The following is a 27,990-nucleotide window of genomic DNA, read 5'->3' as shown; positions in this document are numbered from 1 at the left end:
AAACACGTTTGAAAGTCAAACAGTAACAAGCGACAGCAAGGAGGATGCGCGTAGCGCGTGACTGGAAAGACGCAGCGCGCGGTGCCAAGCCTGGTTCGACGGTGCGCGCGGACACGCGAGCCACAGGAGCGCGTCTGGTGAGGCGCGCCGAGTACGCGCTCGCCATTCAGCCTGCAGCGTGTTCTGGAGACCCCCGGACGACAGCGCTGACGTTTCATTTGCTCAGTTGGACCTGTTTTTTTCCAACCCAATCTTAAAACAAGAAGACTAACTTTTTTTGCTGAAATGCTTTGTCCTCTGATGATTTGCTGATCATGGATCCTCTATACATCACTTCGCCAAACTCAAGCGTCAACTGGACCAGCGCTTCATCGGTCAATGACACGGATGTGTTCTCGAACCAGTTCGTTCAGCCGGTCTGGCAGATAGTTCTGTGGGCCATCGCGTACTGTTGTATAGTTCTGGTGTCGGTCGTTGGAAATATCACTGTCATCTGGATCATTTTAGCGCACAAGCGCATGAGAACTGTGACCAACTATTTTCTAGTCAATCTTGCGTTCGCAGAGGCTTCCATGTCGGCTTTCAATACAGTTATTAACTTTGTGTACGCAGTGCACAACGAGTGGTATTTCGGACTTGTTTACTGCAGATTTCATAACTTCTTTCCAATAGCAGCTGTCTTCGCTAGTATTTACTCTATGACAGCAATAGCCCTGGACAGGTGAGCTATTCGTCTTTTTCAGCACATGCACTATTTGATATTCTTTGAATGAACTGCGAGGTCATTGTAAACATAGTACAATAATATCCACAGTATATATATTGAACAGCACTGTATTATCATCACTTTATAAACATGACAGCAGTGTAGGGTGTAAATTACGTCTGGTGTAGCATAAAAGTGTAGACTATAAGTAGTAGTAGTAAAAAAATAGTGAATTTAATATTAAAAGTTTATGTGTGATGTTAAAATATATGTTTTTAATGTAACACTGACCCTTTAATTTGTTTGGTCAGGTCAGAAATGATTTCTGGAATTTTATATTATTTATTTGAAAAGAATTAAAGAGCAGTTTCATATCAATCCCTGCACTGTTCAGCTGGTCCAGGCAGATGTAGTAAGTAATTAATAAGTAATGCCGTAATTTTTAGAGAAAGTAATTAGCACAGTAATCTAATTATTATACTGACCAAGATCTAATTAGTAGCTAATTAATCGCTTTTTTAGATTAATTTACCCAACACTGTACCACAGTAATATTTCGTAATCCTAACTGGTTATAAAACACATGTTCCTTTATCTCTGCTCCGTGTGCATGCTAAAAAATACATCTCTATTGGGGCATTTCTGATTTATAGTACGCTGGGTTTTCTGTACTGTGGTATTGTTACTTTAGGCAAGAGGTAGTCTTACCATTAGTTCTTTGGGAGTACCATGTAAATGGCATATACATGAATAATGCGACTATTTAGTATTGACGTCTGATACAGTCACTGTAGGAAAACTGTTAAAAGTCAAAACAAAGAACAAAGCCATATCCTTTCAATTCCTTCTGAGACAACCCATATTTGCAGGAAAAACCCAGCCCACTAAAAAGACAAACTCGCATAGTCATCTCACTCACTCCCTAAATCAAATCAGCAGGACTAGGCAAATAATTTAGGGGCAGTTCAAGGGGATGATGCTCCTCTGAGTTTACATAAATAGCGGGTCATTGCTTTTGTTAACTCCCCCTGCAGGTACATGGCTATCATCCACCCACTCCAGCAGCGCCTGTCGTCCGCTGAGACCAAGCTGGTGGTGGGGGTGATCTGGGCCCTTGCGCTGCTCTTGGCTTTCCCCCAGTACTATTTTTCCAGCACCGCTCAGCTGCCAGGACGTGCCGTGTGCTATATCAACTGGCCAGAGTACAGCGTGTGGGATTTTCAAAAGACGTAAGTCAGTGACGATGTATCGGTAAAATAATAAAAAAAAAAATAGAAATCACAAGTGTCGCATGTGGCAGATACTCTGATGTAAACTAAAGTGCATGCTTGCTGGACAGCCTACCTGAAGCATGACATTTGAAAATGCCGAAATACGCTGGAAACTGTACATGAACTTCAGTCAAACTCAAAGCTTGAGTGGCACTTCAAAACACCTGAAAGGAATCACTCTGCCGTTTCAAAAATAACATGAAAAAGACCATGATAATTAAAATCCCTCTTGGAGCTCTAAATTGCCCAAAACTCTTTTTTTACCTCCATTCTGGCACATTGAGCAAAGTCAACAAACTTTGAAGTTTGTGCCGAGTGGTCTATCTCCTCACCCAAGGCAGCACAAAAATCTGACAATGCCAGTGACCTATCGGTAAGCCCCTCCCCTTGAACGCAGAAGAGACAATGGCAGTCGAGTATCAGTTGCACGGAGAGACATCTTTAGGTTTTAGCACCATAGAGATGAACTGAAAGACCCGAAGCTCGCATGGGTTTGATGGTGTTTATGCTACATAAATGCTAAAATGATGTGCCTGGGGTAACACTGATTCCATCCCAAGAGGATAGGCAATATCATTTATTTTAATCTATTTCCTGAATCCGAACAAAACAGAGCAAAATGTCCCTAAGCATTCAACCCCAATCCAAATGAAGACAAAAACTTTCATATTCTGGTTGTCATGCACTCATTAAGCTACAATTTTTATCTGCTCAAGCAGAGCATTATTGTCATTTTGTGGTTCAGCAAGGTATCTCTAGCTAAAACGTTTAAATACGTGTGTCCATGCAAATGTGCAAACCTAAATAGTCGACTGCTGTCAAATCTTGCACAGTGTAGGTCAAAAACATATAAACGAAGGTCTAAAGTTCAGTGTCACTGCATATTAAACGTAGAAAAATGTAGATTAATAAAATGGTACCCTGCGACACACGTAATATGAGACTTCTGCTCACATTGTGATCTGTAAAGCCTCGCTTCGAGTTACCCACCGTATTTATTTTTGCATATTTTATAAATCCGTCCATGGAATATTTAATTCCCATTTGGTATGTAAGGTTTTCACACTGCAGCTTTCATCGTAAGACAGTGAGCATCCGTTTGTCCAAGGGAGCAACAGTAACTAAGGGGGGGGCGGGGCTTACCGACAGGTCAATTGAAAACAACTCTCAAGAGCATTCGTTAGGTTCAAGTGTGTGGCATGGTCTGATTTATGATATGAATATTTAAACCGTGGCTAAATAGCAGTACACACCATCTTGCATCTTACTCACATATTTATCAGCTACTGAATGAGTTTTGATTGATCTTCACACATGGTCAGCGCTCTAATACCAGCTCCAATACGATTCTCCAATATCCTGCTAGTCTCCTGCAACGACCGCGTAGGTGACAGGTGCCGATGGCATATGGTTATTTCCATTACAGCTTAGTCGTGCGCCCACGCATACAGTCAATCTTCCTGCAGGCTTCCCCTGTCACTCCAATGCAGCGAGCATGTCTACCTCCTTCAAGTGACATTACCTGTAAGACCCCACCAATCTGTCTTGGCAAGATCTCAAGGTTGTTCTTGAGCTTTTATCTGCCCAAACGTTGTATAAAAGACACAGATGGTCGCTAAAGGACCAAATCATGGTAACACTAACAGTCGAGATCTTATCAGTGAGCCCTGTTTAACTGGCTGGTAGTTATTTGATTCTGATTATAGACACCCAGGGAGGGACAGAAAGGGGGAAAAGAGAGAGAACGGGGGAATTAGATTCAAAGCAGCTAATGTTTTCTTTAACACACATATTTTTGCATCTGTAGAATTTTGGCAAGTGTATTGCAGGCTTTCGCTTTCGGGCAATCACCCGTCATGTTAGCATGATCATCTGCTTATTTCATAACCACAAAAGGCAAGAAGTATTTTTGAAATTAATCAACTGGACAATGGTTAGGAAGATGGTTGTGGAAGCTTGAAAAGACCCACAACTCATTTGCTTCATCCTAAATGGCATATCTGTAGGATGTTCAATCAAAACAACAATACAGGAAAATGCATTTACATTGCTTTTTATCAAAGTCCTGTGGGACAGGGATTCAGAGCGTTTGTGGTAATGCCTGAAAGGCCTGTGTATATTTTCCCTCCATACCTCTCCAGTGAGGCAAGTGTCTTTCTAGATAAGCCACAAGCTAATTAGCATGTTGAATTGTACGGCCCTCCGAAAGAAAAGCGAGGCACTGTCACAGTGCCCGAATCCTGCGAGCATTCACAGTTCACGATTCAAAAGTTTTCCAGTGGTTATTTTTAAGTGGCAGCTAATGCGAGAAAACACTTGGGACTCTCAAGGTGTTGGTGTGTGGCATCCTTTTGTGTTAAAATGTGCACTGAAAATATGTCTCAACAATTTGGGTCTATTTTCATCTTGGGTTTCTTGTCTGGTTCTTGTTCGTTGGCTGCCTCCAATTCTCCATCTGGCTGTTTTCTGTCTCTTCCTCTCTCACAGGTATTACGTCTGTGTGGTTGTGCTTATCTACTTTCTGCCTTTGCTCATCATGGGTTGTGCGTACCTGGTGGTCGGATGCACTCTCTGGGCTAGTGAGATTCCAGGAGACTCTTCAGACCGCTATCGAGAGCAGCTAACCGCCAAACGGAAGGTTATCATCTGTAGAGAGATTCACAAAAAAGCTTAAATGTCAGGTGCCTTGCTGAAAAGACCAGCTTGGATGGATGGCGAACTAGCAACATTTTCTTGTTGAAGTTGACCATCTTTGCTGGTCTTTTTAATGTAGGAACATGACTATTGTTTACTCTATGCCACTAGGTTCACAACTTTCATTCACCTTTGAAACACAAATAAAGATATTTTCGATAAATTAGAGAGCTTTCTGGCCCTCGATAGACAGCAACGCAACCCAGACCCAGAGATGTATTAAGGATATTGTTAAAACAGTGACATCAGAAGTTCAACCACAGTTTTGTGAAGTCATGATGCTGTGGCTTGTTAATGTGCAGAGAAATGCCCGCAGATGCATCATAATCAGACATGTCAGAATACGTGATTTGGAGGGAAAACAAATTGTTGATTTTTCTTTGAGCACAAGAAGTATTCTAGTAGCTTCACAAAACTGCGGTTGAACCTCTGATGTCACATGAACTGTTTTACTGATATCCTTATTACGTCTCTGGGTCTGGGAATATTTCAGTTGCATACTGTCTATGGATGGTCACAGATGGTCCTCAGATTTATTAAAAATAACTTAAAGAGGTCATTGCACTTTTACAAGTTGTTTGGCAGTTGGCAGTGTGTGTACACAATCACCCTTTAATTATAAAAACCCACTGTGGGTTTTTTTAACAACTAAAATCTTCACCCCTTTCTCATATCGAGCCAATCTCAGGTCCCTGTCTGTGTAACGTCTCACACACACAGGCCACTCCCATAATTGTTTGATTGACAGTAGCATTTGAGCACAGAATGGACTGGTGTCTTACCTGAGTGTCATCAGTCCACCACTGTTTTACTGTCCGGAGCATGTGTAGACAAGAATGGCTCCTAAGCGTTTGAGGTGCTTTGTTGTTGGATTGAACAAATGAACACAGCAGTTGTCGCTTACCCCTGACATCTGAGCCACTGAAGATGCAGTGGATTACATTTGTTGCTACATTATGTTCACATGAATTATCCATGATCTAGCTTCACCTACAGACGAAGTTAGTATAAGGTTTTTTATTAATATTTGCAAATCTAATAACATGCTATAAAGCAAAGTTTCACAATGAATCTCTCAAAGAGTGGCTCGGAAGAGAGGGATGGGGTCAGTAGAGCTCATCTGCATTTAAAGCAGCATGCAATAAATCAGCTTGCTCTGAAAATAGTTGTTTTTGACAAGGCAAAAATGATGGTGTTTGACACTACCACTAAAAAATGTTTTATGTTATAGACTTTTCTTTAAGATCCTAAAGAATCATATCAACTTCCGTTGACCCTTTTTAATTTGTGCTCTGAAGATAAACTAAGGTCTTACGGGTTTGGAACAACATGAGGGTGAGTAATTAACGACAGATTTTTGGGTGAACTATCTCTTTAACTCATGTAGGTGGTGAAGATGATGATTGTCGTTGTGTGCACCTTCGCCGTCTGCTGGCTGCCCTACCATGTCTACTTCCTGCTGCACCAGTTCCTTCCCCACTTGTTTGAGGAGCGGTACATCCAACAGGTGTACTTAGGAATTATGTGGCTTGCCATGAGCTCCACCATGTATAATCCCATCATCTACTGTCTTCTCAATGACAGGTAAGAGTTGCTTTAGATGCAATTATATCAGGTTTAGGGGCGTACTTATCAGGCAATACTCTGTGCAGGTTTCGAGCTGGATTCCAGCAGGCATTCTCCTGGTGTCCTTGTGTCCCTCAAGGTTCCTATGAAGGTCTGGAGCTCAAGTCAACTCGCTATCTTCAGACGCAGGCTAGCATTTACCGTGTAAGCCGAATGGAGACCACAGTATCCACAGTGATGCCGGTTATCGAGGGGGACCTTCAGGAGAATACAAATCGATGTTCCATAGATCTCACGTCTAACGGTTCTTCACAAAGCGCCTCCAAGACTGTATCAGAGTCATCCAGCTTCTATTCGAGCAACAATTTAGCCTAGAAAGGAGTTTAGGAGTGTTAAAATACCAATCTTGAGAAGGGCAAATGATACACATTCCAGGGAAGGTCGTAATGTGAAATACAACAAACCAAAACAGGTTTTTAGGTATTCTTGGTTTTAGGCAAACTCCATAATGTATTGGGCATCATAACTTCTGTGGAGCATTAATACTGTCTGAGTCTAGCCAAATTTTACTACTTGAGTAAAGTAATAAACCCAGTCAGCAATTGCTCCAGGACCCAGTGGGTTTGTTTAGGAAAACTTGACCAACTGATCTCCTTGACAACGATCTGTCTGCCGTTACTGCTGGTTGTTGATGATATGATAGCCAGCATGACGACGTGGAAGAGTCTGCACCTGTTGTTGGATATTACTGGACTACGAAGGCGACAATGTAAAGGATTTGTCTGGAAGGCAGAGGGTCATGATAAATATAGCGCAGCGAGAGACAGAAAAATGGACTTTGTACTAACATAGCTACTTCCATTTATATCGCCATAATTCTCTGTTAAATCCGGAGTTTATTATTAGCACGCTGTTGCGTATCAGTTGCAGCTATACTGCCTTTACAAAGAAGACCACGTTAAATACATTTAAATGTTATTTTAAGTCTATCTTTTTGTGTATATTTCAATAACAGTGTTATGTCAATGAAAACCTAGCTTTTGTGGTAACTAAAAAAAGAAAGTGTATAAACGGGCATTCAGATAAAGATATTCATTGAGGTTGTGCTTTGTTAATATAACGGCGTAATGGCCATTTTGATATATACAGAAATTCCTGCGACAGCTACAGATGTTTTTTAGCATTATCAAAATCTGGATTCCAGTAAAAGTTCTAGTCCTATGTGAGGGCCATTGTTTTTGCACAGTGGTTGTTGTATATCTGTGTATAACGTCATGATGTTGTTTGGCGTGGTTTGTGCTTGCTTTACATGCCTTTTCAGCTCAAATTGTAGAGGCTCTTGCTTTGTTGGGCAGGTGTGAGAGCTGCTTTGATGCTTGCAGAGGAACAAAAGAGCAGCGATGTTGCACCTTTTGAACTGCTGTGCAGCTGCATGCACTAGCATCTCTGCTATCGTGATTTCTCAGCCCTCTTGATGGACACATGTTAAAACAAAACAAAGACAAAAACATAGTACTGGTTAGACTTGCTTTTACATAGCATGACAAATCAACAGCTGCATGTTCTCATCTTTTTTTTGTGTTGTCCCAAAAAGATTTTTGAAGGCCAGATATTTTAGCATAAACACATTTTTGAGAATTTGAGGACATATATGAGATTGAATGGGTCCAAGTCTGGCAGTATGCTCATAAAGCTAAAGGAATAGTTAGACTGTTTTGGGTTACCGTTGACTTTTTCCTACTATGGAAGTCAGTGGTGACCAAAAAAAAAACCTGGTTACAAACTTTTTTCAAAATATCTTTTGAAACTACTTGAGTAAATTATGACAAAATTTTCATTTTTGGGTGAACTATTCCTTTAAGTTGACAATTTTTTAGCAGACACAAATTTAAAATCTAGTCTTTCTTTCTCCAAATGTTAATTCATGTTAATTCACGGACTATGTTGTCAACAGAGACATGAACAATTTCTTTGTCCAACCAAATGCTCTCTCTCAAAAGAAAAGATAATATATTTTTAATTTCAGCTTTCCTCTTAATATTAAGTATATAATCAAAAGACAGAAAATTGTATGTTAAAATCATTTATCATTTATACTAGTAAAGTTGTTTAAAAATCAACTTTTGTCAGAAAATGCTGTCAAAGAAGTCAAACAAAAAAAGTTTTGCATTTAAAGAGTTTATTCTCAAAACAGATAAGACCTTTTTTGTTGCTTTCAAAAATCATTTTTTTATCATGTTACTATGTTTTTATTGTGTTAGTTTGCTGTTGTCGAATCAGAGATTAACTGGTATGCACAATTAAAAACTATTATTTTTCACAATTGTTAAAACTAAGTTATCCGTTTCTGCAAATTAACTCTTCATATATTACATTTAGCATCCGAATTATTCTGATTTATGTAAAATATGATGTATGTAATTTGTTCATGTAAAAGACTTATAAACCGAAGCTTGTTTGTCTGTATAAAATACTTGAGAGCGTAAGAGCTTTAAACTTATAGCCCCACACCGTTAATATTAGACTGAAATGGAGGAAGCATTACGGTGTACTTTGATACTTGGCTTTGTTTATGTCCTGCAAATGTAATGGCTGAAATGGCTCTTGTCTGCCTCTCTGCTTCACTCAATAAAAATGATCAGATACAATCACCATATTCTGATGTAATATATTTATGAAAAAATAATTAATTCCAAACTTAAAGTAACTTTAAAGTAACTGCAGTCTCTGAAACGTCGTCTTTCTTTGGTGATGTAGTCAAGCAAATGGTCGAACTTCCCAATTAAATTAAAAACCAGTCATTACTGATGTTAAAGACAGAAGCTGATAGCAGAAAGCTGAGACAAATGGATAGATATTATGGTCATCCGTCCCACATTTGTTCAGCCTCGAATGAATCAAAGGGTCTGAGGAAATGTAGAGAAGACAAATGAAATGTTCAAGGCTGTGTGGGAATCTGAGGCAGTAACTGTCTTAGCAGCACTGCTGTAATCTCCACGTCCAGACACTCTTCTGAGAGTATACACATTTTTGTCAGCCTGAAGCAGTAATAATATCCATTTGTTAGCTTCCATATCTTAAAAGATGAAACCCCATCACCTCCCTCAGAATGAGCCCAATTATGTGAGCAATGCAATGAGATAAATGCTTTGACTGTGCTAAATCAAAGTTCCTTCCATTTTTTTATCCTTAACTGCTCCCTGTCCATAGACAAACTGCAACTGTGCCGTACTTTTAGACGGGGACTATTTCTAAACCCATTACTACTAATACTACATCAGGCTGTTCGGACAACAGTAAGAACAACCTGCCAAGTTTTAGCAGTGCTCTCAAAGGTTTTGTTCGCCGGGGAGAGAAAATTAAATCTGTTGGGTTCAATATTATTGAGGTATGCTGCGTGCTCTGACAAGATGTCTGGCATGGCTTTCCATCAACTGGTGCTTCTCATTCTCTCTAAAGCAATGCTCAGGTAGTGGATTGCATCAAACTCTAATTTAATTGAATGAGCTTTTTCATTAGCTCTAAAAGTTTGGGTTTATACATCTATAGGAACTGGGAAACACACATTTTTGCCAAAGATAGGCTATAGGGGGTAACAATAAACATTCAGTAATTCAGTAAAAAAAAAAAAAAAAAAATTTCAAACGTTCAGACCAGAGCTGCACTGTCAATAAATGTCAGGCACTGAAATGAAAAATTGAAAGACCTGAGAATAATAGTTTGGGAAGCCAGAAAAAACAACCTAACAAATAAACAAACGAAAAACCTTTAGCTTTATTAAAGTTACTGTGAAGTAATAAAAAAAAAGAAAGAATTTAATATAACAAATATGGTATGTGTTTTTAAAATTCACATAAAATGATTATATTAAAATATATGTTTATATATTATTTAAAATATTTAATAAAAAATAATTATTAATTTAATGTTTAATTTAATTATCTGCTTTATAATTTGCATTAAAAACTGGATATTACCATAATAATAATAATAATAATAATAATAATAATAAAACTTGTTGCTGAGCCTTGCAATGTAAACAATGCTTTTAGAAAAAAATTAAGGTACTGCTATATACTTTTCAAGGGAGAATAAGCATAAATGTAGTGTATACATTTTGGCCCAATGTTCACCCAATGACGGCCAAACATATGATAGAGAACACTAAAGTCCACATGTTCTCATTTTCAAATGTGCTCTCCAACCCCGTATCAAAGGCCAGAATATGATTTACCTTGAAAGGATCTTTGAGCATCACTCACTCGACGAGAGGGCTCCCCGGGACCTGGTGCGCACAGAGAGTTGGGTTAATGTAAGTCTTGATATAATCAGATGCTACAGTGACATCTTCAGCTGAAGTGTGAGGCGGAGCTGTGCTCGTCTTTGATAAGCTGTCATTCAATCTTTTGAATGGCTAAATGGGTTTTAATGATATGCTTTATGGAGTCCAAGCAGACATATCAAAGAATGCCTCTTTAACAAATGATTAATCATAGCACCCCAAGCCATCTACATAGAATAATTATAATTATACATAGCCTACATATTCCCGATTGATGAGGCCAAGCTGTCTGCATTTACAATACTCTACAGTTATTAATAGTGAATCACAAAAGCTTATAGAACGATAGATAGAGGCAACACATGCAAGAGAAGTGCATTAAAATGCTTCGTCTTCCTCTTCATCATCCTCTCTCCACACTTCGAACAAAACAAATGGCCTAAAAACAGTAATGGACAAAAGAGCTGTTACGCTCAGTGCACTAAATAATCTCATCGACGTGTTCTGCTCAGTTTTAGTGAGCTGTAATCCTCTTAGTGAATGATATCTACGGCCTTGAGTATCTAAATTGCCTCGGTGACAACAGAGCGGTTACTAAAGTAAAAATCCCATTCATTTTCTCCATACTAAAATTGATTTTTACCAGTAAACTATGAACCTCTGAGGGCAGGCCGAGGTTGTTAAGAGATGAAATATGCTTTTGTAGAAGACCCAAGTCTCAAAACAATGCAATTTCAACTGTATAAAAAACGAAATACATTAATAAAAACGCTAACCAATATACTAAAAAAAACCCACACAAAGCCACTCAACTGCTACCACAGGCTCATATAAAGCATTACAAATGAGGAAATCGAGTTTTGCTACTCAAATATCTTACATACTTACATATATGTGAATGTTTTGCAATACACTTATAATTTTTAGACATGTTAATGATGCCTTAAAGGAGACATATTATGTCCCTTTTTACAATATGCAATATAGGTCTCTGGTGTCCCCAGAATGTGTCTGTTAAGTCAGCTCAAAATACCACACAGATAATTTATTAATATAACATTTTGAAAATGCCTATTTTGAGTGGAAGCAGAACAGGGCTGATTTTCATGCCTGTCTTGTTATATGCAAATGAGCAGCTACTAACTTTTTTCCAGCACAGAGTTGCACCATTACAGTTAGTACCTGCTAAAAACATTGGTTTTGATTCTGATTAGCATGTTTATCACGTTGAAATTGTGCATTTTAAACCATATTAGCTTAACTTCCAGTATGTTATGGTTTTCTGAGTGCACACATTTGAAGGACACGGACAGAAAGTGGCTTAATCACTTTCAAAGAACGCACGAGTTACAAAAACAGTGGGTTAATTATGTCTGTGAAGGTTAACAGCTGGGAAACAAATCTCTGTGATCTGTGTGGAAGCAACAATATAAGTTACAGCAAATAAATCAATAAATCTACTACTCTCTCGTCTCGTCCGAGGCTCTGTTAAGCATGTATTGCTCAAACCATGGCATTTGAACTGGTACACCGTTGTCCTTGTGAAATTAAAATGAAGCCATCTCGGTTGGAAACTACAGATAAAGGGGTGGTAATATTATAAAGAGATCCCTTTGCAACGTCACTAGGGGAACGCAATCAGACACGCTTGCAGAAAATGGCTTACTAAAAAAAAAGTTACAGGGTTGAACTTTTTCCACATTTTCTTGGTTGGTAGATGCACCGGAGACCCGCTTTTAGCAATTAAAACCTGAAAAAGTTTTCATGATATGAAAAAGTGATAACTTTAAAGTTACCTTACGTGAGGAGTAGCACGTTTTCACTTCAGTGTCTGCAATGCAGTGATCTATTTTGAAAAAAAAGAAAAAAAAAGATTGTTCATTAGAATCTGCAGTAGCGAGGATTGGGTCTTGTCTGCTTGTAGCACTACTCGAAATGTTGCTGCTGTCAATAATCAATAATCAAAAGAAACAAGCTTATCTCAAAAAAAAATCTGAGATTACATATGGTTCTATTAATGTAATATATATGGAAAGTGGCATTGTAAGAAAATAAATACATTTGAACAAAACGACATGAAAGCAGTCATAGTTAAGCTAGTACAAAACCAGTCAAGAACATGAGAACATGCTCACTTGGGCTGCAATTCAATCAAAAATACAGTAAAAACAGTAGAGTTATGTAATATTATTACAATTTTATGAGAACTATTTTCTATTTGAATATATTTATTTCTGTGTTGTTCGGCATCATTACTCCAGTCTCACACGATCCTTTAGTCATTTATTAACATTTAAATGAATAGTATAATACTAACTCGTGCTGATAACCAAACTTCTGATAAAACAAACAAAAAGATCTACTACTTAGGTTTTAAGTGACGTTTTCCTGAGCTTCGCCCATCACCATGTTGTGCATCAGCATTAATATTCTGTGTCTACCCCCTGCTATAATTTCACACTAGACTCTGGTCACGCCTGGGTTCCAGACATCAAAGATTTTGGTAGGTCGGCCACAATTACATCTAGGTTTGATGTTTCTTGAAGGGATGACCTACACCCACCCTTTGGACGTCAAAGCCACTCACTGCAGCGCGGGTGGTAAACAGCAGCCAAACTACCATCAGACACAACAGGAATACAAACGCCAAATTACTCAGGTGAACACTGATTATATCAGCTCCAAGCGAAATGAAAAGCATGAAAACAAATTAAATGGAGACAAAGCAATTGTCTCAACAGACAGTGCATGCATGTTAACTTCCCATTACATTTGATGGAAAGAAACAACTGGTGTCCACAAATAGAGCGACCTATGTACCGACTAGAACCCAATGGTGCTCATTAGATATTTGAAGGTTTATTTGGGTTTTTTTGAGGAACTGCTGCCTGGGTTGACAAATCTGGTTCAGTGTTGTTCTGGCTGTTTCCTAATTGCCTTGTCAACACTGAGGTTAAGTTCAAGAAACCATAGCAACAGAGTAGTGAGGTTTCTTAAAAGATTGCTGAAAATTGTATTGCATCACTTGCTCATCAGTGCATCCTCTGCAGTGAACGGGTGCCGACAAAAACTAATCCATCGGTTAATGCCTTCAATGCTCGAATGCTGAAAAGCTGCGTGTTTGTAAGAAACAAATTCATCGAGGCGTTTAAACTTTAAACTATCACCTCCGACCAAAGTCAATATCCATATTAACCCTTCTTCCAGTAAAGTCCATCCATTATTGTCCTCTATCGTATCAAAATCCACTAAGATAAATATTTTTTTGGCTGTTTTCATTTGTAAACAGCGCTTGAACTGTGCATATTTCTCTCCTGATTCAGGCATGACAGCCTTTTCACTGAAGGAAGCAACGTTATGGATTGTAAACGTACATTTTAGCCAGAACCAACACCTCAAAATTAAATTAAAAAAGTCAAAAATTGATAGACTAGGTGCGAATTACTTGGATTATTTTATATATGCTTTTATCAGCTGCAGTCGGTCCACTGGTGAGCACCATGGATGGTCTGATTTACAGCAAATTTTCATTTTTGGGAACTGTTTCATTGTAAATTTGAGATATGGTTGATTTAAATGTCTCTAAAGAGCTATATTTTACATGCAAGGCAGCATTTGTGGCCATGACACCATAAGCTACGTGCAAGGGTCAAGGAAACGCAGAGGCGCGAGTCCCCTCAGGACGTGTGATTGAAGCACAGAAAAGGTCATGTCTACACGTTTGCCAACTTCATCGATTGAACCGCCGTCAAACAGACAGTCTTTTCTCCTTGTGCACGTTTCGTTTGAAATCTTGAAGGAGTCCCGATGACCTGCATCGATAAAGACTTAATCCTCATGTTTTGTTTGGGATATCTGGGAGACCCCCAAGGACCTGTATGTCGAAACTTAACATACTTAACATCGATGCTTTAGGTTGACACTTATCGACATTTCATGAGAACTGACTCTAAACCAAATTTCAATGTTGTCCACGCAAATAGTACATTATTAGTACAAGAAATCCAGAATGAGGCTCATACACTGAAACCAAAAATCGAGCAATTCGGCATGCTGTTATCCCAATAATACCTGGAGGAAAACACATAGTCATTGAGAGATGAACAAATAAGCTAGTTTTTCGAGCAACCAAACAAAAAAAAGGCAAAATAAAATGTGTTTTATGTAAAAAAAAAAACTAAACAATAATAATAAAAAAAAAAACTCACGCCAGGAACTCTTCCTGTTTACCAGGATGTGTGTATATTACTCCATCGCCTTTTTTGCTCTGCAAGCGTTACACAAACGGTGTTCAAAAAAAATTTAAACAACAAAGTAAACAAATGATTAGCAACGAAAGATTCAGCTCAACACAAACCCGGCGTCTCGTTGTTACTGTTTGTTACTCGCTGCCATCTTGCGGCGCTAAAAAGAACTGCGGCCTTAAAAATGGCGGCAAAACAAACTCGTTCTCGTTACTGACGTAATAACGAATTTTGATTTGAAATTATAAATTATGAATAAAATGTTGTGCCTGTAGGGTGATTTGTTGTTTTATAGCTTATATGTTCCAATAAGAATCAGGCTCGAGGGCCTCAAAAGTCAGAAAGGTTAAAGCAATAAAAAATATATATTAGGAAACGTGCTTCATTTGATCTTAAACCGGTATATATAGACTGTTTGACTTTGGTGTGAGATAACGTACATGTTTTTATACAATGAGCAACACAATACTATTTGATAAGACAACTGTTATCTCATCCTGCACAGCTTTTATAGACCATAACAGTATTATTTGACGAGCAATAAAAAGTATCATGGACTCGTGACCATGTGTGCGATTATACTTATATAAACATTTGTTCAGGCCAAGTTTAACTATCGGCTGCTTGAGAACCACGCATAACAAACCGCCGTGACATTTAAAGCCATTATTGATGAAGGCTGAAAATGGTTAAAATAAACCCATGTCATAACGACCGGCAATCAAGAGAATGAAAACACAGTGTCATTAAGGAACATTTTAGATCTATTACAATAGAAGTGCATTAAGAGACAGAATACAGGAAACGTATTAAGGACTGTGATGGCTCAGCATTTCTTCTGCTTTCAGAGGATATTTCATTCGATGGCACGTTATTGTCATGCAGTGTTCATGGCATTTCCTTACAGGATGAAGGTTCAAGCGTACAAGATCAAAGAACAAGTAAGTGTTTTTTCCTTCTGAGAAAACAGTATGGAGTGATTTGACAATATAGTCGTGTTTCTTTTGTTTTTTAATATAAATGCACCATTTGAAATTCAATGTCTAGTGTATTTTGTCAAGTATTTCAAGTGTCAAAAAAATAACCTTTAAAAATGAGCAATGGGCAACAAACAGACAGAATGAACAAGTAAATGTCCTCACTCCACATCAGATCCCTTGAGCACACAGAATAGTCTGGACTTAAACCACTTCATTCAAGTCCAGCATTCAGTATGACTTTTATTAGTTGTCCAGTGGATGGTGAGTTTGTGAAAGCAGGCTGTGATGTGGATAGGGACTTTAGCTTGCTGGGGTCTGTAGTAATGGGGTCTTTTCTGTGGCTGAGCTGGACGGGTCCACATCTGTGCAGGGCTGACCATCCATCCTACTTTTTACCTGCCGGTGAAAAGAACAGTTAGCATAACAGAAACGCAACAAGCTAAAGTCCCAAACTAAATTAAAAAAAAAATCCTCCACTAAACCACTTAAAACAAAATGTTAAAGCTTACCAAAAAATATATTTTTAGTAAAAAAAAAAAATAAAATAAAATAACATTTAAATAACTACTTAAACAATTGGTTTTTGTTTTTATTTACCACAAAGCATAAAATAATGACCACATTTAATAACATTATTATAAAAATAATACAATTAGTAAGTAGTACATAAGAATTTTTTTGTATTTGTATTTTTTGTAAAATAAATGACTAAAAATGAAAAAAAAAAAAAAAAAAAAAAAAAAAAAATCAAATACTCTATTGCTTTGAGGGCCAAAAGGCCTACTGTAAGTACGTGTAACAACTTTTTTTTTTTTAATGCGTGTATGCTGTAAAGGTTTGGTATAAGTGAAGTTTTTCCCCAGGTGGCCAAGTTTTTCGACCCAATAGCAAAAGTGTCATTTTCTTTTTTCTGTTTTTTTTTTTTTTTGGCTGAAAAGTTCTGATGAGTTATGATGGACAGATCAGTGAAGCAGATGAGGTGGATTCACAGTGACTATAAAAGGTGAAATGAAGACATGCGTTCGCTTCAATGTGCTCGTGAGACTCCAAAAATGTACCGCCTGCAGAGGAAGAGTTTGAGAAGAGGCGTGTCTGAGCCAAAAACCCACCTGTGTCGTTCATGCTATATTTTTCAGCCTGCGTCTCATTGGTCGGGTCGTGTTTTGTATCTTTTACGCTTTCCTAAAAGAATAACCAGACCTCATTGAACATCAGGTGGGCAAGTGACACTGATTTGGAGCCAGGGGTCTTCGGGTTGATTATTGGACACAGTGACAGCGCTGAGATTATTACAGCGGACAGAAACTGGAGGGAATTTGAGCGGCTCGTAGTGCACATGTGCAGCAAAGCATGCACGACGGGTGTAAGTGATTGAAACGGGGCGAGAGCATGCAAGATGAACATGATTGTGCAGTGGTTACATTACATGCTTAGAATTTGATTTGCACATTTTTATAGTAAAACTCATCGGATGGGTATCTTCTCTCGTTGGCTGGCCATTTTTATTTTAAAAGGAGCAACATTACATTTAAGCATGATCAGGTTTGGCTTATTTCAGTTCCCCCGAAAATAAAAAAAAAAAATTTACTTTGAAATGAAAATCACCCTCGAACAATTCTAGATATATTATAATGTTTCTTCGTCAGAGCAGATTTGGAGAAATCTGTAGGGTTACATTACTTCCTCGCCAATGGATTGAATGGGTGCCGTCAGAATAATAGTACAAACAGCTGATAAAAACATCTCAATCCACACCACTCTAGTCCATCAATAAACATCTTGTAATGTGAAAAGATGGACTTTTGAAAAAAAAATCCATTATTTTTTATTTTGTGCACAAAAGTGGTGTGGATTATTGTGATGTTCTTAATCATCCTGACGGCACCCATTCACGATCATTGGTGGACAGGTGATGTAATGCTATATGTGTCCAAATCTACTCTGATGAAAACAAAAAAAGAAAACTCATCTATATCTAGAATGAACTGAGAGTGTGTAAATATTCAACAATAATTTTTGGGTGAATTTGGACTTCAAACGACACCATAAACAAAATCAAAGGTCTCTTGAAGTCTTGAGATTTGAAAAAGTACATGCATACAGACATTTTTGGTTATAATTCTCATTGTAATCTCTGTTTTTGAATATGCATATAAATAGTAGGTGCTGACCCCTTGTGTGAGAGACACTGTCTCTTTCTTGGCTTTCTGTAAAAAAAACAAATCATGCAAACGTTGCACTTTAAACCATCTAAACCCATGCTGAGTGTTAATGTGGGGGGTGATAAAGAAATATTAAAAGTGCATTTGGGTTCTTAAGCTAATACTTACCTTTGCAGACACCATTAAACAACAAACCACATATTCAACATCAGGTAAAACCACTTCCTCTCAATAGCTCACATATCACACATGCGCTCACGCAAACATACACGCTCTGAAGCGAAAGATACTGTGCGTAAAACACAAAAAAAAAACATGCAAAATAAGCGCAGCAGGCGCGTACCTTGTCAGTGATGTATAATATCACGGCTCCAAAAATGCCTGCGAGTCCGAGAGCGATGAAGATGTACTGCATGTACTCCATGATCATGGGCAGCACCACCAGATTAGTGCGGGACGTGTTGAGGACGGGACCGTCAATGTAGCCGCTCTGGGAAAGAGCGAAGATTTTCATTTGTGTCTCTCTTTCGAATGGAATTCAATTCAGGTCACATTTACTCATGCAGCGGCTTTTCGTACAATAAAGACTCACAGTAATAAACAAAAACAAGTTCTTTAGCTCATTATTTAGTCAATATAATATTGTAACATTTTATTTAGACACGTTGACATATTTTGCGCTGACGGTTTCTTTTTGTGGTTCACTCCTACCTCTTCAAACCAGATCATGGGCATCACCGTTTCAGCTATCTTTCCTGTTTCCCTGAAACGAGCAAACCACGAGTCATGAGAGAAAACGGCCAAAAACAAACAGGTTTCACAACGGTTGGAGTTCTGTGCGACTGCACACGTATATTTGCGACCGTTGACCTACTGTATCTGCGCTGTACTTACGAGATGCCAAACACGCTCTTGATGAGCAGGTTGAGCTGCAGCCGAATGGAGACGTTCATTGGCACGCCGGTCTCCTGTAACAAAGCTTTCGATGAAAACTGACCGCCTGATACACATCAGGAAGACAATTTAAGCCCTTTGCTACAACACTAGATTTTTAATCTTAATATAGAAGAACACTCCCTTTGCAAACTTGATTCTATATAGATGGTGCTCTTGAATACATTTTTGGTTCCTATTAAAAACCAACCAACACATAATACAAATGAAAGAATACATTCCTGATTAAACTAGAATATCCATAAATGGCTTTATCATTTTTATTATTAAAAGTATCCACGTCTGGATCAAATTCATAACTATAATTTGAATGTTTTCCCTGATTTATAACACACACACACACAACCATCTAAACGATATCTATGGCTAAATTTGACATTTTATTTATTTTAATTTTATGAACATATTTCAAAATATGTTCCCGTGTTCCTGACTTATCTCAATTCCTTAGTTCATCCAATACTGATGCAAAAACTTGACACTAAAGCTGAATTAAAGCTGAATTTTCAGCATCATAACCACTTTTCTAAAGCACTTTCAGCTGCTCCTTGCACTCAAAGATAAAAGAAAGCAAATCTAATAATGAAACACACACCCCAAAGAGAGCAGCCCGAAATGGAGCGCAGGTGGAGAAAAACCTTAGATTTCTCAGAGTTGCCTGGCATTTTGAGTATGCTGTCAGCAGGTGCTAACCATGCCAGGTGCCAAAGAGTATAGCTGCAATGAGTTCATGAATTTCTTTACTTCTAAGATTTTAGGGTCTCATGATTTGTCAGAAATCATCTTTACATGCCGATTTACTGCTTATAATAATTTTTCATTTAATAATTGTAATATTACATTTAATCATATAATCATTTACAGTGCTGGGCAACCCTATGTAAACGAAAGCTTTGTATACTGTGTGTGTGCGCGCATATTTAAAAAGACACACACCCACATTATACATTTAAAAGAAAAATATATAAAACACTGGCTGTGAACAGCTTTTGGCCAATTTTGCTGAATGGATGACAATGAATATTATCTGGCATATGAGGACTTTAATTACATTAGGCATAATTTAATAAGCACAACTAAACGGCATTGTTTTCCATTGAAACCATTATTGTGTGAGCATTCAGTGAGAGAGCTGAATCCAAGGAGCTTCCGTGACAACTCCGTAATGAATCCAAGCATTCACAGACTCTGGAGCTAATCAGGTGTCATGCCGTCAATTCATCCCAGACGTTCAAGACGAGCCGGGGCTGTTCTCGCGTCACGCAGAGCTTTAGGAGAAAGCCCTTTTTCTTTGAAGACGAACGCGAGCACGAAAACCGACGAAAGAAGAACAACAAGATAACCAAGAAGCGTCATGATTGTGCAATTCTGTTCAGTTTAGCGATGTACAGCTGCGGCCGTATCTCCAGCTAATCAGAAGTCATAAAGTGGAGTTTGCCTTATCAAAACTACATGTGTGGCAAAAGGCCCACGGAGGCAGACATCAGGAGTTTCACGTCTAACACCAGCAGCAAAGCGGTCAATGCTAACTAAAGTGCAAAACCACATAAAATCAAGAGCAAACGTCAGATTTCCAGCTATGTTCAACCGCCTACAAACCACAGCACCGCTGAATGAAACGCAGAGGTTTAAACCTAAAACATGTCACGAGGAAACCTTTAGTCAGTCATTGACCATGTAAAAAGACCATACCTTTAGAATCTTAATCTTGTTTACAATGGGTCATTAAGTTTCTGAAAGCTATACAAACATCATAAAGGTCACGATAACCATCATTTCCAATTAGCTTATCAGATTTTGTAATGGTTTAATGGCAGTAATGGGCAATGTAATCTCATTATCAAACCTTAAATACGGATTTTCGTGACAAACACAGGCATGCAGTACTAGTTATGTTAGTGTTGACCTCAAAGGCAGAACACAGCCACGGACTAAGTCTGCCGGTACATCATACAAAAGGAAAGAGGACCAATTTCACATTTATGGCCAATTTCAAAGATAAAGACATTAGGTTTTTGAGTCGTAACCGATAATCAATAACCTTGAGAGATAAGTTTCAAACTTGCTCAGTCACCAGTCACCAAAAAAAAAAAAAAAACTCAGTTGTTAATGTTGTCTGTTTTCTTGATGCAAATATTTTTTGATTTTGTTATACATTTTTATAGAAGTTATAAAAACGTAAAAAATATTTCCATATGGTATATATATATATACACATAATACATATACATTTTATATAATAAAATATATATATATATATTATATATATATATATATATATATATATATATATATATATATATATATATATATATATATATATATATATATATATATATATATATATATATATATATATATATATATATATATATATGTGTGTGCCTGGTTTTCTTACCGGGTGGATATCGATGAAAAGCCCATGTTCTTCTTCATTTGGGCTCAGTCCATCAACTGTGTCCAAAAGGACAGGATCAGCCTCAAAAAAGTGTGGATGGGAGATGAACACAGGGGACTCTGAGACAGGAAGAAAGGACAAAGAATAAAGAAGTTGTATGACACGGAGAAAAAAAGGAAAAATTTAAATAGAAAAACTATACAAAAAAAAAGAAAATTATTTTTAAAAACTAAAACAAATAGCAAAGAGAAGAAAATAAACTAAGAAAAAAAGAAATTAACAAAAAGAAAAAATAATTTTGACAGCAACAGAGAAGAAAAAAAAAAAAAAGAAGGTATCAATAAGTACATAAGCGAATTTAATTTTTTTTGCATCTGTCTATATTAGTTAAGATAAGGTTAAAGACAAAAATGGGATGGAAAATATAGATAAGGAACAATCTAGAAAAAAAAAAGAAAGGGAGAAGAAACAAAATACAGAAAATCAAAAAAATTATGGTTAAAAACAAGGTTAAAAAAAAGAGAGAAAAATAAAGAGCAGAAAAAAAAACAGCAAAAGAAAAAAAAAAGAAAAGAAAGACATAACAGCCTAGCTATGAAACCAGTATGAACAGAGTGTTTAGGGACACAAGAACACAGACTGAATACAGTGTAGTTGACTAGTAGTCTGGAGAACAGAGACTCACTGTGTCTGCAGGTGCTGACGTTGAGAAGGCCGGACTGTCGACATGGACAGAAGCCCTCATTGGGAGGATAATCTGCACCGTTGGCAAAAAGAGTCTTTGGAGCCACGTAGCGGTACACGGGAATCCCCCGCGACACACCTGGCCTCTGGTACACCAGCTCCATGGACCTGAGTTTGGACCATTGCCACGAAACGTGCCCTTAGAAACCGTACGCTCATCCAAATCTTATTATCTTACAGAGGGCGTTACCTGCACGCATCAGGGCTGTAGAAGGGCATCGTCGTCTCTTCAGTCATGAACGGAGGCCACATCTGACCCGCTGTACCATTGATCATGTTACACTGTTCAGTCCTCCAGTAATCCACCTGCAATGATAAAACACAGATCACGGCATACAGCGCGATATCACTTCCTTTACGCAACACCACAAGATCTGTACAGCACCAAGACAACTTTCAGTAACTTCATCTTAACAAACGGCAAAGCACAAATATCACTTGCAACTATACTAACAGTATGATACTCTGGGGCGTAAAAATAATTAAAAAAAAAAATAAAGAAAATCCAATTTCTGAAAATCATGAGAATTCAGCTTTGTCATAACAGAAAGTTATGACTGATTTCATGATCGAAGTTTGATTTCGCAATATTACAGTTTTTGCTAAATAACAAAAAGAAACTTCTTATTAAATAAATGCAGCCTTTGTTTTTTATTACATAAAAATAGGCACATTTATTATACATATTTACATGTATTATCTACATATATTCCATATGCAAATACTAACTACGACTGCATATTTATTGCATACACTCTTTTATTTAATATATTTCTTTGCTACAATATATGCACATTTTAAGGCTCTAGTGTGCTGTAAAGGCAGAGAACTAGTGCTTCTGGACTTTTTGTTTATGATGATCTCAAGTGACGTTTGCCTTACGCTTTTCATGCCGTTCCAGGAGTCCACCTTATGAACTTTCCGGATGTCGTCTTGACCAGTGAAGACCGTGAACTGTCCCGTGTTGGAGTTGTTAAACTACATGCGGAGCGAAACACAGCAAGGAGATCAGTGAGGCTAAAAGCTGATCATCGCCGCCGACAGAGACGAGACGCAGAAGGCACCCACCTCAGCGAATAAGCCAAACTTCCCGCTGGTTGGGAGCATCCCAGGGAGGTATTTGTTCAGGAAGTCCACCAACTGGCTGTCGTAGCCCCACATGAGTTCTCCGACTGGTTTCGTCAAGAAAGGTCCCTCGTTGAAGGTCTTGAACGTGGAGCTGAGCAGCAAGCGTAAAGGAAAGGGCATGTTCTCCATCATCACCGACGCACCCTGCAACAGTGAAGGGGAAAAGCTACGGGTTACGGTTCTTTCTGTCGATTTTGGCGGTGAGCTCAATACACGGTGAACACTCACCAGCACTAGCATGTTAGGGATGGTGACCACGTCAGATTCGTCTCCAACAGACATGCTCTCCTCGAAGAAATACTGCCGGAATTCTTTATACGAGACGGTGTGGTTGTCATGGAACGTGATGTTGTCCTTCCAGCGCTTTTCGCTGAAACGTACGAGTCACAGCGAGAGAGAAATGGGACTTTTCACTGACATATTATCCCAACGCAGCGAAATTCAGCTTTTTGAGGAACCACTTCGCCCGCTGCTCAGATTGCAAAATAAGAGCGCATGATTTGTTTTAAAGGTAAGTCACCACCACAGACATGTGCCTTGTCTAAAAAAAAACCCAAAAAGGGCCACAGAAATGATGATGGGGGAAATTAAGACACGTTTCACAACCAATGATAAAACCGCAAAATGATCTGGACAAAAACAACTAGTCTCCACACAACATGAAATACAACTTACAAACCTACACATTAAAAGACGTGACTGATATTGAAATTAAAAAATGTGGCTCTATTTTTTTTTTTTTTTAATAAAAAAAAAAAAAAAGAAAAAGTTGTGCTACTTAATTTGGGATCTTACAAGAAATTGTATCATTTTAATTCTGAATTATTAAACATAAAAAAACACTACTTACACACACACACACACACACATACACATAAAATTTTATTCAACAAATTTATGTTAGACAACATACAAAAATATGTTGAAGTCTAAAAGGTAGCTGATATTTATAAAATTAAATACTAGAAACAATTTACTAAAAATTAATAAAATAAATCACACATAAATATGTTGTGCTAATAAATTTGGTTTTAAAAAATGATCTTGCCAGCAACAATATATATATATCATATATATAGAATATATATATATATATATATATATATATATATATATATATATATATATATTATATATTCTTTTTTCATATTTACATATTTAAATAAACTGGTATATTTTTGTATATTTGTACATGTAATAAAAATATTAAAAACAAAAAAATATATATTTTATAGCGTCTTTTAGCTTAATGTATGACAAAATAAATTTTTAAAAATCACCCCAGGGGAACTCTTTTTGAAAATGTCCTTTAATATATTTTCTGAATCAAAAAAGTTGCCTTTTACATGTTGTTTTACATTAATTAAAAAGCACTACTGAGATTTAGAACATAAAAGATTAGAATATTCTGAACAAAAATAAAATTTAAAGCATAAAAACTACAATAAATACATAAAAATTATGCTGTGCCTTTGAGTTTTCAAAATGATCTTATGATAAATCTTTTTCTCATTCTAATTCTAGGTAGTAAGGAGCTTCCTCATTCTCATTCAGTTCCAGCTCTGTCTGTTTTTACTCGAGTATGCGTGGCTCGAGGGTGGGATCACAGCTCCTCTCTAATAAAAACTAGACAGATTCAGATTACAGATGAAGAAGATAAAACAATAGAAGGAGGATAACAAGTGAATCCACAAAATAAATTCTAACAAATCATTTTTAAAAAAATAGCTGTAGATGCCTGGACTGTGGAAAATACGGCAAAAGCGTGATGGATTTTTTGATTAATATTATTGTTCTAATTAAAGATAGTATTTGTGCTTGATCTTCGTGGGGGAAAATATTTTATATGCATTTGTTTTTTAACAGTTTTTTTTTAGCACTTCAGGTAAGGCTAAGGCCACCAAGACAGAGCCAGAATCATAAAATTTAACAAAGTGACAAAACCCAAGTTCCCTCTAAATCACTCCAGTCCGGACGATTTACATCCTAAACGGAAGAAAAACAGAATGCATGATGGTCCCGCTTGGACAGCTGACCAGACGCACATGATCGAACCTGCCCAAGGCGAGCAGGCTAACCTACCATGAACTTCAGCGTCACAGGGCCTTAAGTGAATGATCTGAACTTCCACAAACATACAGTGTAACGGTCATGCCTGATCAACTGATTCGTCCTGAACTTTCTGACCGCTTTACAGTAGCCTAGCTGTACAGGAGAAAGGGAACGCAAGTCTTACCGGTACACATACGGCCCCCTCTGTACCACCGCGGGCTTTTCTCCTTTTAGGATTTCATCAGGGTTGACAATGTGAAAGAAATATACGGACATAAAGAAGGGAACCGGGATGTCCTTCCACATAGTGTACGAGAGTCCATTGTTTGGGTTGATCTCTACATTCTGTAAAGACAGGATTCGAAGACGGTTAGTAGCCAGATGTGGTTTGCTGCATTTAAAATCTTTATATTTCATTTTTAAGTGCAGACGTATGGCTTTTTGAGGGACAACATGGAATATTTGTATATATTTGTTTGTGCATTACAGATAATAGAAAATAACACAGAAAGTAATAATGTATAATTATTAGAAATTATTAGAGTTAATATTTTAAAAATGTAATTTATTTCTGTGATGAAGCTGAATTTTCAGCATCATTATTCAATGCCACAGAAATCATTTTAATATGCTAATTTGCTGTGAAAATTTATTTTTTCCTTAATAATTGTTTTGAATAAACTGTGATATATAAATAGAAGTGACACCACTGTACAATACAACACTGCATCCCTAAAACAACACTTTAATTTAAAAAAAAATTCAAAACAACACAATAACATTTTTAAAAACAAATAAAATCACAGTAAAGGTATAAAAGTAAAGTGTCATTAACATTAATTAGGTACATAAATGACAAACTACGACTACCACAACAATCTAAGCTTGTAGTATATTATTAACAAAAAAATAAAGCTGTGCTATGTGATTAAATAACTTCATGGTGGTTATTAATTATGTGCTTTAAACGCAGCATGCAACAATAAAGTCGTATAAAGCTCAGTACTAAAACTTTCGACACCGGATCAAGTGTTTTTTATAATTTGATGTTATTTAAATATGCAAATATGTTTGATTAGAACCTGTCAGGTGCGAGACTTACCTTCACTATCTGATCGTCTATTATAATAGGTCCGACAAACACCAGCACAGTCCCGAATAAAACCGCCAGACCTCCCAGAACTATAAAAACGATCGATAGTGTAGATTTAGACACCGCCATCCTTGTTTCCCACACAGTTCACTTCACAAACACACGCAGAGCTGAGAACAATAAAGTGATTCCTTCTGGAAAGAGCAGGGAACTCAAAGCGCGGCGGCTGAACAGACTTTCAGTTACACAAGATAAAGCCATAAAACTCTGGCCATTGAGATATTAATGCTCCGCTGACTTTATGATCGTGTACATTAAAGCTGTGAGTGATGTTAAAGTCCGGCTCGCCAACCCGGCAGGTTTTATAGCGCTCTCGCTGTTTGATTACCATGTTTACAGCGCTCAAGCGCCGCCTAAAAAACAGAGACTTCTGGGTAATGTAGTTAAACACGCCTCCCGCCATGTTTGGAAAATCTAATCCACTTATTCGTTTACTTGGCGCGATTTAAAAGTAATGTTTGCAAGAAGCATACAATATATGCATGCATACAGTGGCCTCAAAATATAATATTTGAACTCCTGATAGATAGATAGATAGATAGATAGATAGATAGATAGATAGATAGATAGATAGATAGATAGATAGATAGATAGAAGTGACTAACCATACAGAACAGCACAAAAAACAGATTTATCAGCTAAAAAAGAAAATGAAAAGGCCTCATTCATACGTTTGTCGATTTAAAAAAACTTGCTAGGCAGGTTGCTAGGCAAAATCTTTTTCTTCTCTATTTATTTTGTACTGTTAAACTGTCATTAAAGACATGGCATGTTATTTTAAAGCAGCATGATAACTGATTAAACAGAGCTGCTGGAAGAACACGATAAGTGGTATTGTATCTTTGTTTGCCACTGACAAATCATGTATGTAACACGACGGCTTATCTAGGGCCTACGGTGACGGAGTGGCTGTTTCACTTCGACAAATAAAAAAAGAGACAATTAAATTTGATTTATCTGCTATGGCTTTTCACAGATCTCCGAGTAAAAATGATTAAATGTAAATGCTAAAACTGCACCTAAAGTAATAGAAACAATCAATGCCTTTTGGTAGGTTCGTTAAAGCAACATTACGCATCCAAATCTGTCAGACTATTAAAACCAATCAGGAGCTTCATGTAGGCCACCGGTTGCTTATGGCACAGGATTCTTTTGGAGTGCCAGAGCAAAGTGTACTTCAATGAACTCTTCCTCGAGTGTATGTACAAAGAGACAAAACCTTCACCCTGTTTGACATTTTATATGACATTCCAAAGTGACAAAAAGGCTATTAAAGGGGCTACTCATGTGATCCGTGACTAAGTTCAGACTGGAAACAAGAAAATCTCCTCAAACTTTTGGGGCTTTTAAGTGCATGACAAATATGATAAGCCACAAATTATTAATGTTATTTGCTGAGGCAGAGAAATATATCTGCATGAAATGCATGAAAGAAAACACATGACACCGCGGCATAGCAGAAATTATTCAAGTAACCTTATTAAATTGAGAAATAGTTTAATTCCAGTCACTCTGATGTTTAAATATCTTCATTAAAAGGTCTGTTAATCTCAACACAGCAGGTTAAACCAGATGAATCTCACATTTTAAACATTACAAGTATTCACAGCGCCTCTAGCAACTCTTCATTAAATGTTTAACTGTCATATTTCACAT

General features: G+C 37.4%; 3 protein-coding genes and 1 long non-coding RNA gene across 9 annotated transcripts in view; 1 reads left to right on the top strand and 3 right to left on the bottom strand.

Annotated features, from left to right (window-relative positions):
- Positions 1 to 4,581, bottom strand: part of slc4a5b (solute carrier family 4 member 5b) — a 38,944-nt gene extending 34,363 nt beyond the window's left edge. For 2 of the 4 annotated variants that reach the window (XM_043231536.1, XM_043231540.1), the window contains exon 1: positions 4,529 to 4,580. The gene's annotated coding sequence lies outside the window, so the exon portion shown is untranslated. Of the gene's footprint in view, positions 1 to 4,528 lie in introns of all 4 variants that reach the window. The other 2 variants (XM_043231538.1, XM_043231539.1) reach the window with 2 other exon arrangements.
- tacr1b (tachykinin receptor 1b) lies at positions 108 to 8,871 on the top strand. Its single transcript, XM_043231542.1, has 5 exons — positions 108 to 721; positions 1,741 to 1,935; positions 4,465 to 4,615; positions 6,059 to 6,255; positions 6,324 to 8,871. Exons 1-5 carry the CDS (start codon positions 315 to 317, stop codon positions 6,610 to 6,612), a joined length of 1,239 nt encoding a protein of 412 aa, XP_043087477.1. The 5' UTR covers positions 108 to 314; the 3' UTR covers positions 6,613 to 8,871.
- Positions 7,574 to 12,375, bottom strand: LOC122333764. Its single transcript, XR_006248670.1, has 3 exons — positions 12,316 to 12,375; positions 10,472 to 10,522; positions 7,574 to 7,707 (listed from the first exon to the last, which is right to left on the bottom strand). It is a non-coding gene; the product is annotated as an uncharacterized LOC122333764 (long non-coding RNA).
- A 3,131-nt stretch (positions 12,376 to 15,506) lies between these two features.
- On the bottom strand, positions 15,507 to 26,639 carry scarb1 (scavenger receptor class B, member 1). 3 transcript variants are annotated; one of them, XM_043231530.1, is made up of 14 exons: positions 26,284 to 26,638; positions 25,366 to 25,526; positions 23,358 to 23,499; positions 23,070 to 23,273; positions 22,884 to 22,979; positions 22,192 to 22,307; positions 21,943 to 22,109; positions 21,258 to 21,376; positions 18,800 to 18,873; positions 18,617 to 18,668; positions 18,249 to 18,395; positions 17,915 to 17,950; positions 16,853 to 16,925; positions 15,507 to 16,139 (listed from the first exon to the last, which is right to left on the bottom strand). In XM_043231530.1, the coding sequence occupies exons 1-14, from the start codon at positions 26,401 to 26,403 to the stop codon at positions 16,129 to 16,131; spliced, it is 1,518 nt and encodes a 505-aa protein (XP_043087465.1). In that variant the 5' UTR covers positions 26,404 to 26,638; the 3' UTR covers positions 15,507 to 16,128. The 3 variants fall into 3 exon arrangements, with proteins under 3 accessions (XP_043087465.1, XP_043087467.1, XP_043087466.1); XM_043231532.1 differs by lacking the exon at positions 17,915 to 17,950 and having other exon boundaries at positions 26,284 to 26,639; XM_043231531.1 differs by lacking the exons at positions 16,853 to 16,925; positions 17,915 to 17,950 and having other exon boundaries at positions 26,284 to 26,639.
- Positions 26,640 to 27,990: the final 1,351 nt, after the last annotated feature.

The sequence above is a fragment of the Puntigrus tetrazona genome, unplaced genomic scaffold, assembly GCF_018831695.1.
Source record: "Puntigrus tetrazona isolate hp1 unplaced genomic scaffold, ASM1883169v1 S000000373, whole genome shotgun sequence".
In the NCBI taxonomy this organism is placed as follows: domain Eukaryota; kingdom Metazoa; phylum Chordata; class Actinopteri; order Cypriniformes; family Cyprinidae; genus Puntigrus; species Puntigrus tetrazona.
The sequence above is the reverse complement of the archived record's forward strand: the minus strand, read 5'-3'. Positions and strand labels throughout refer to the sequence as shown.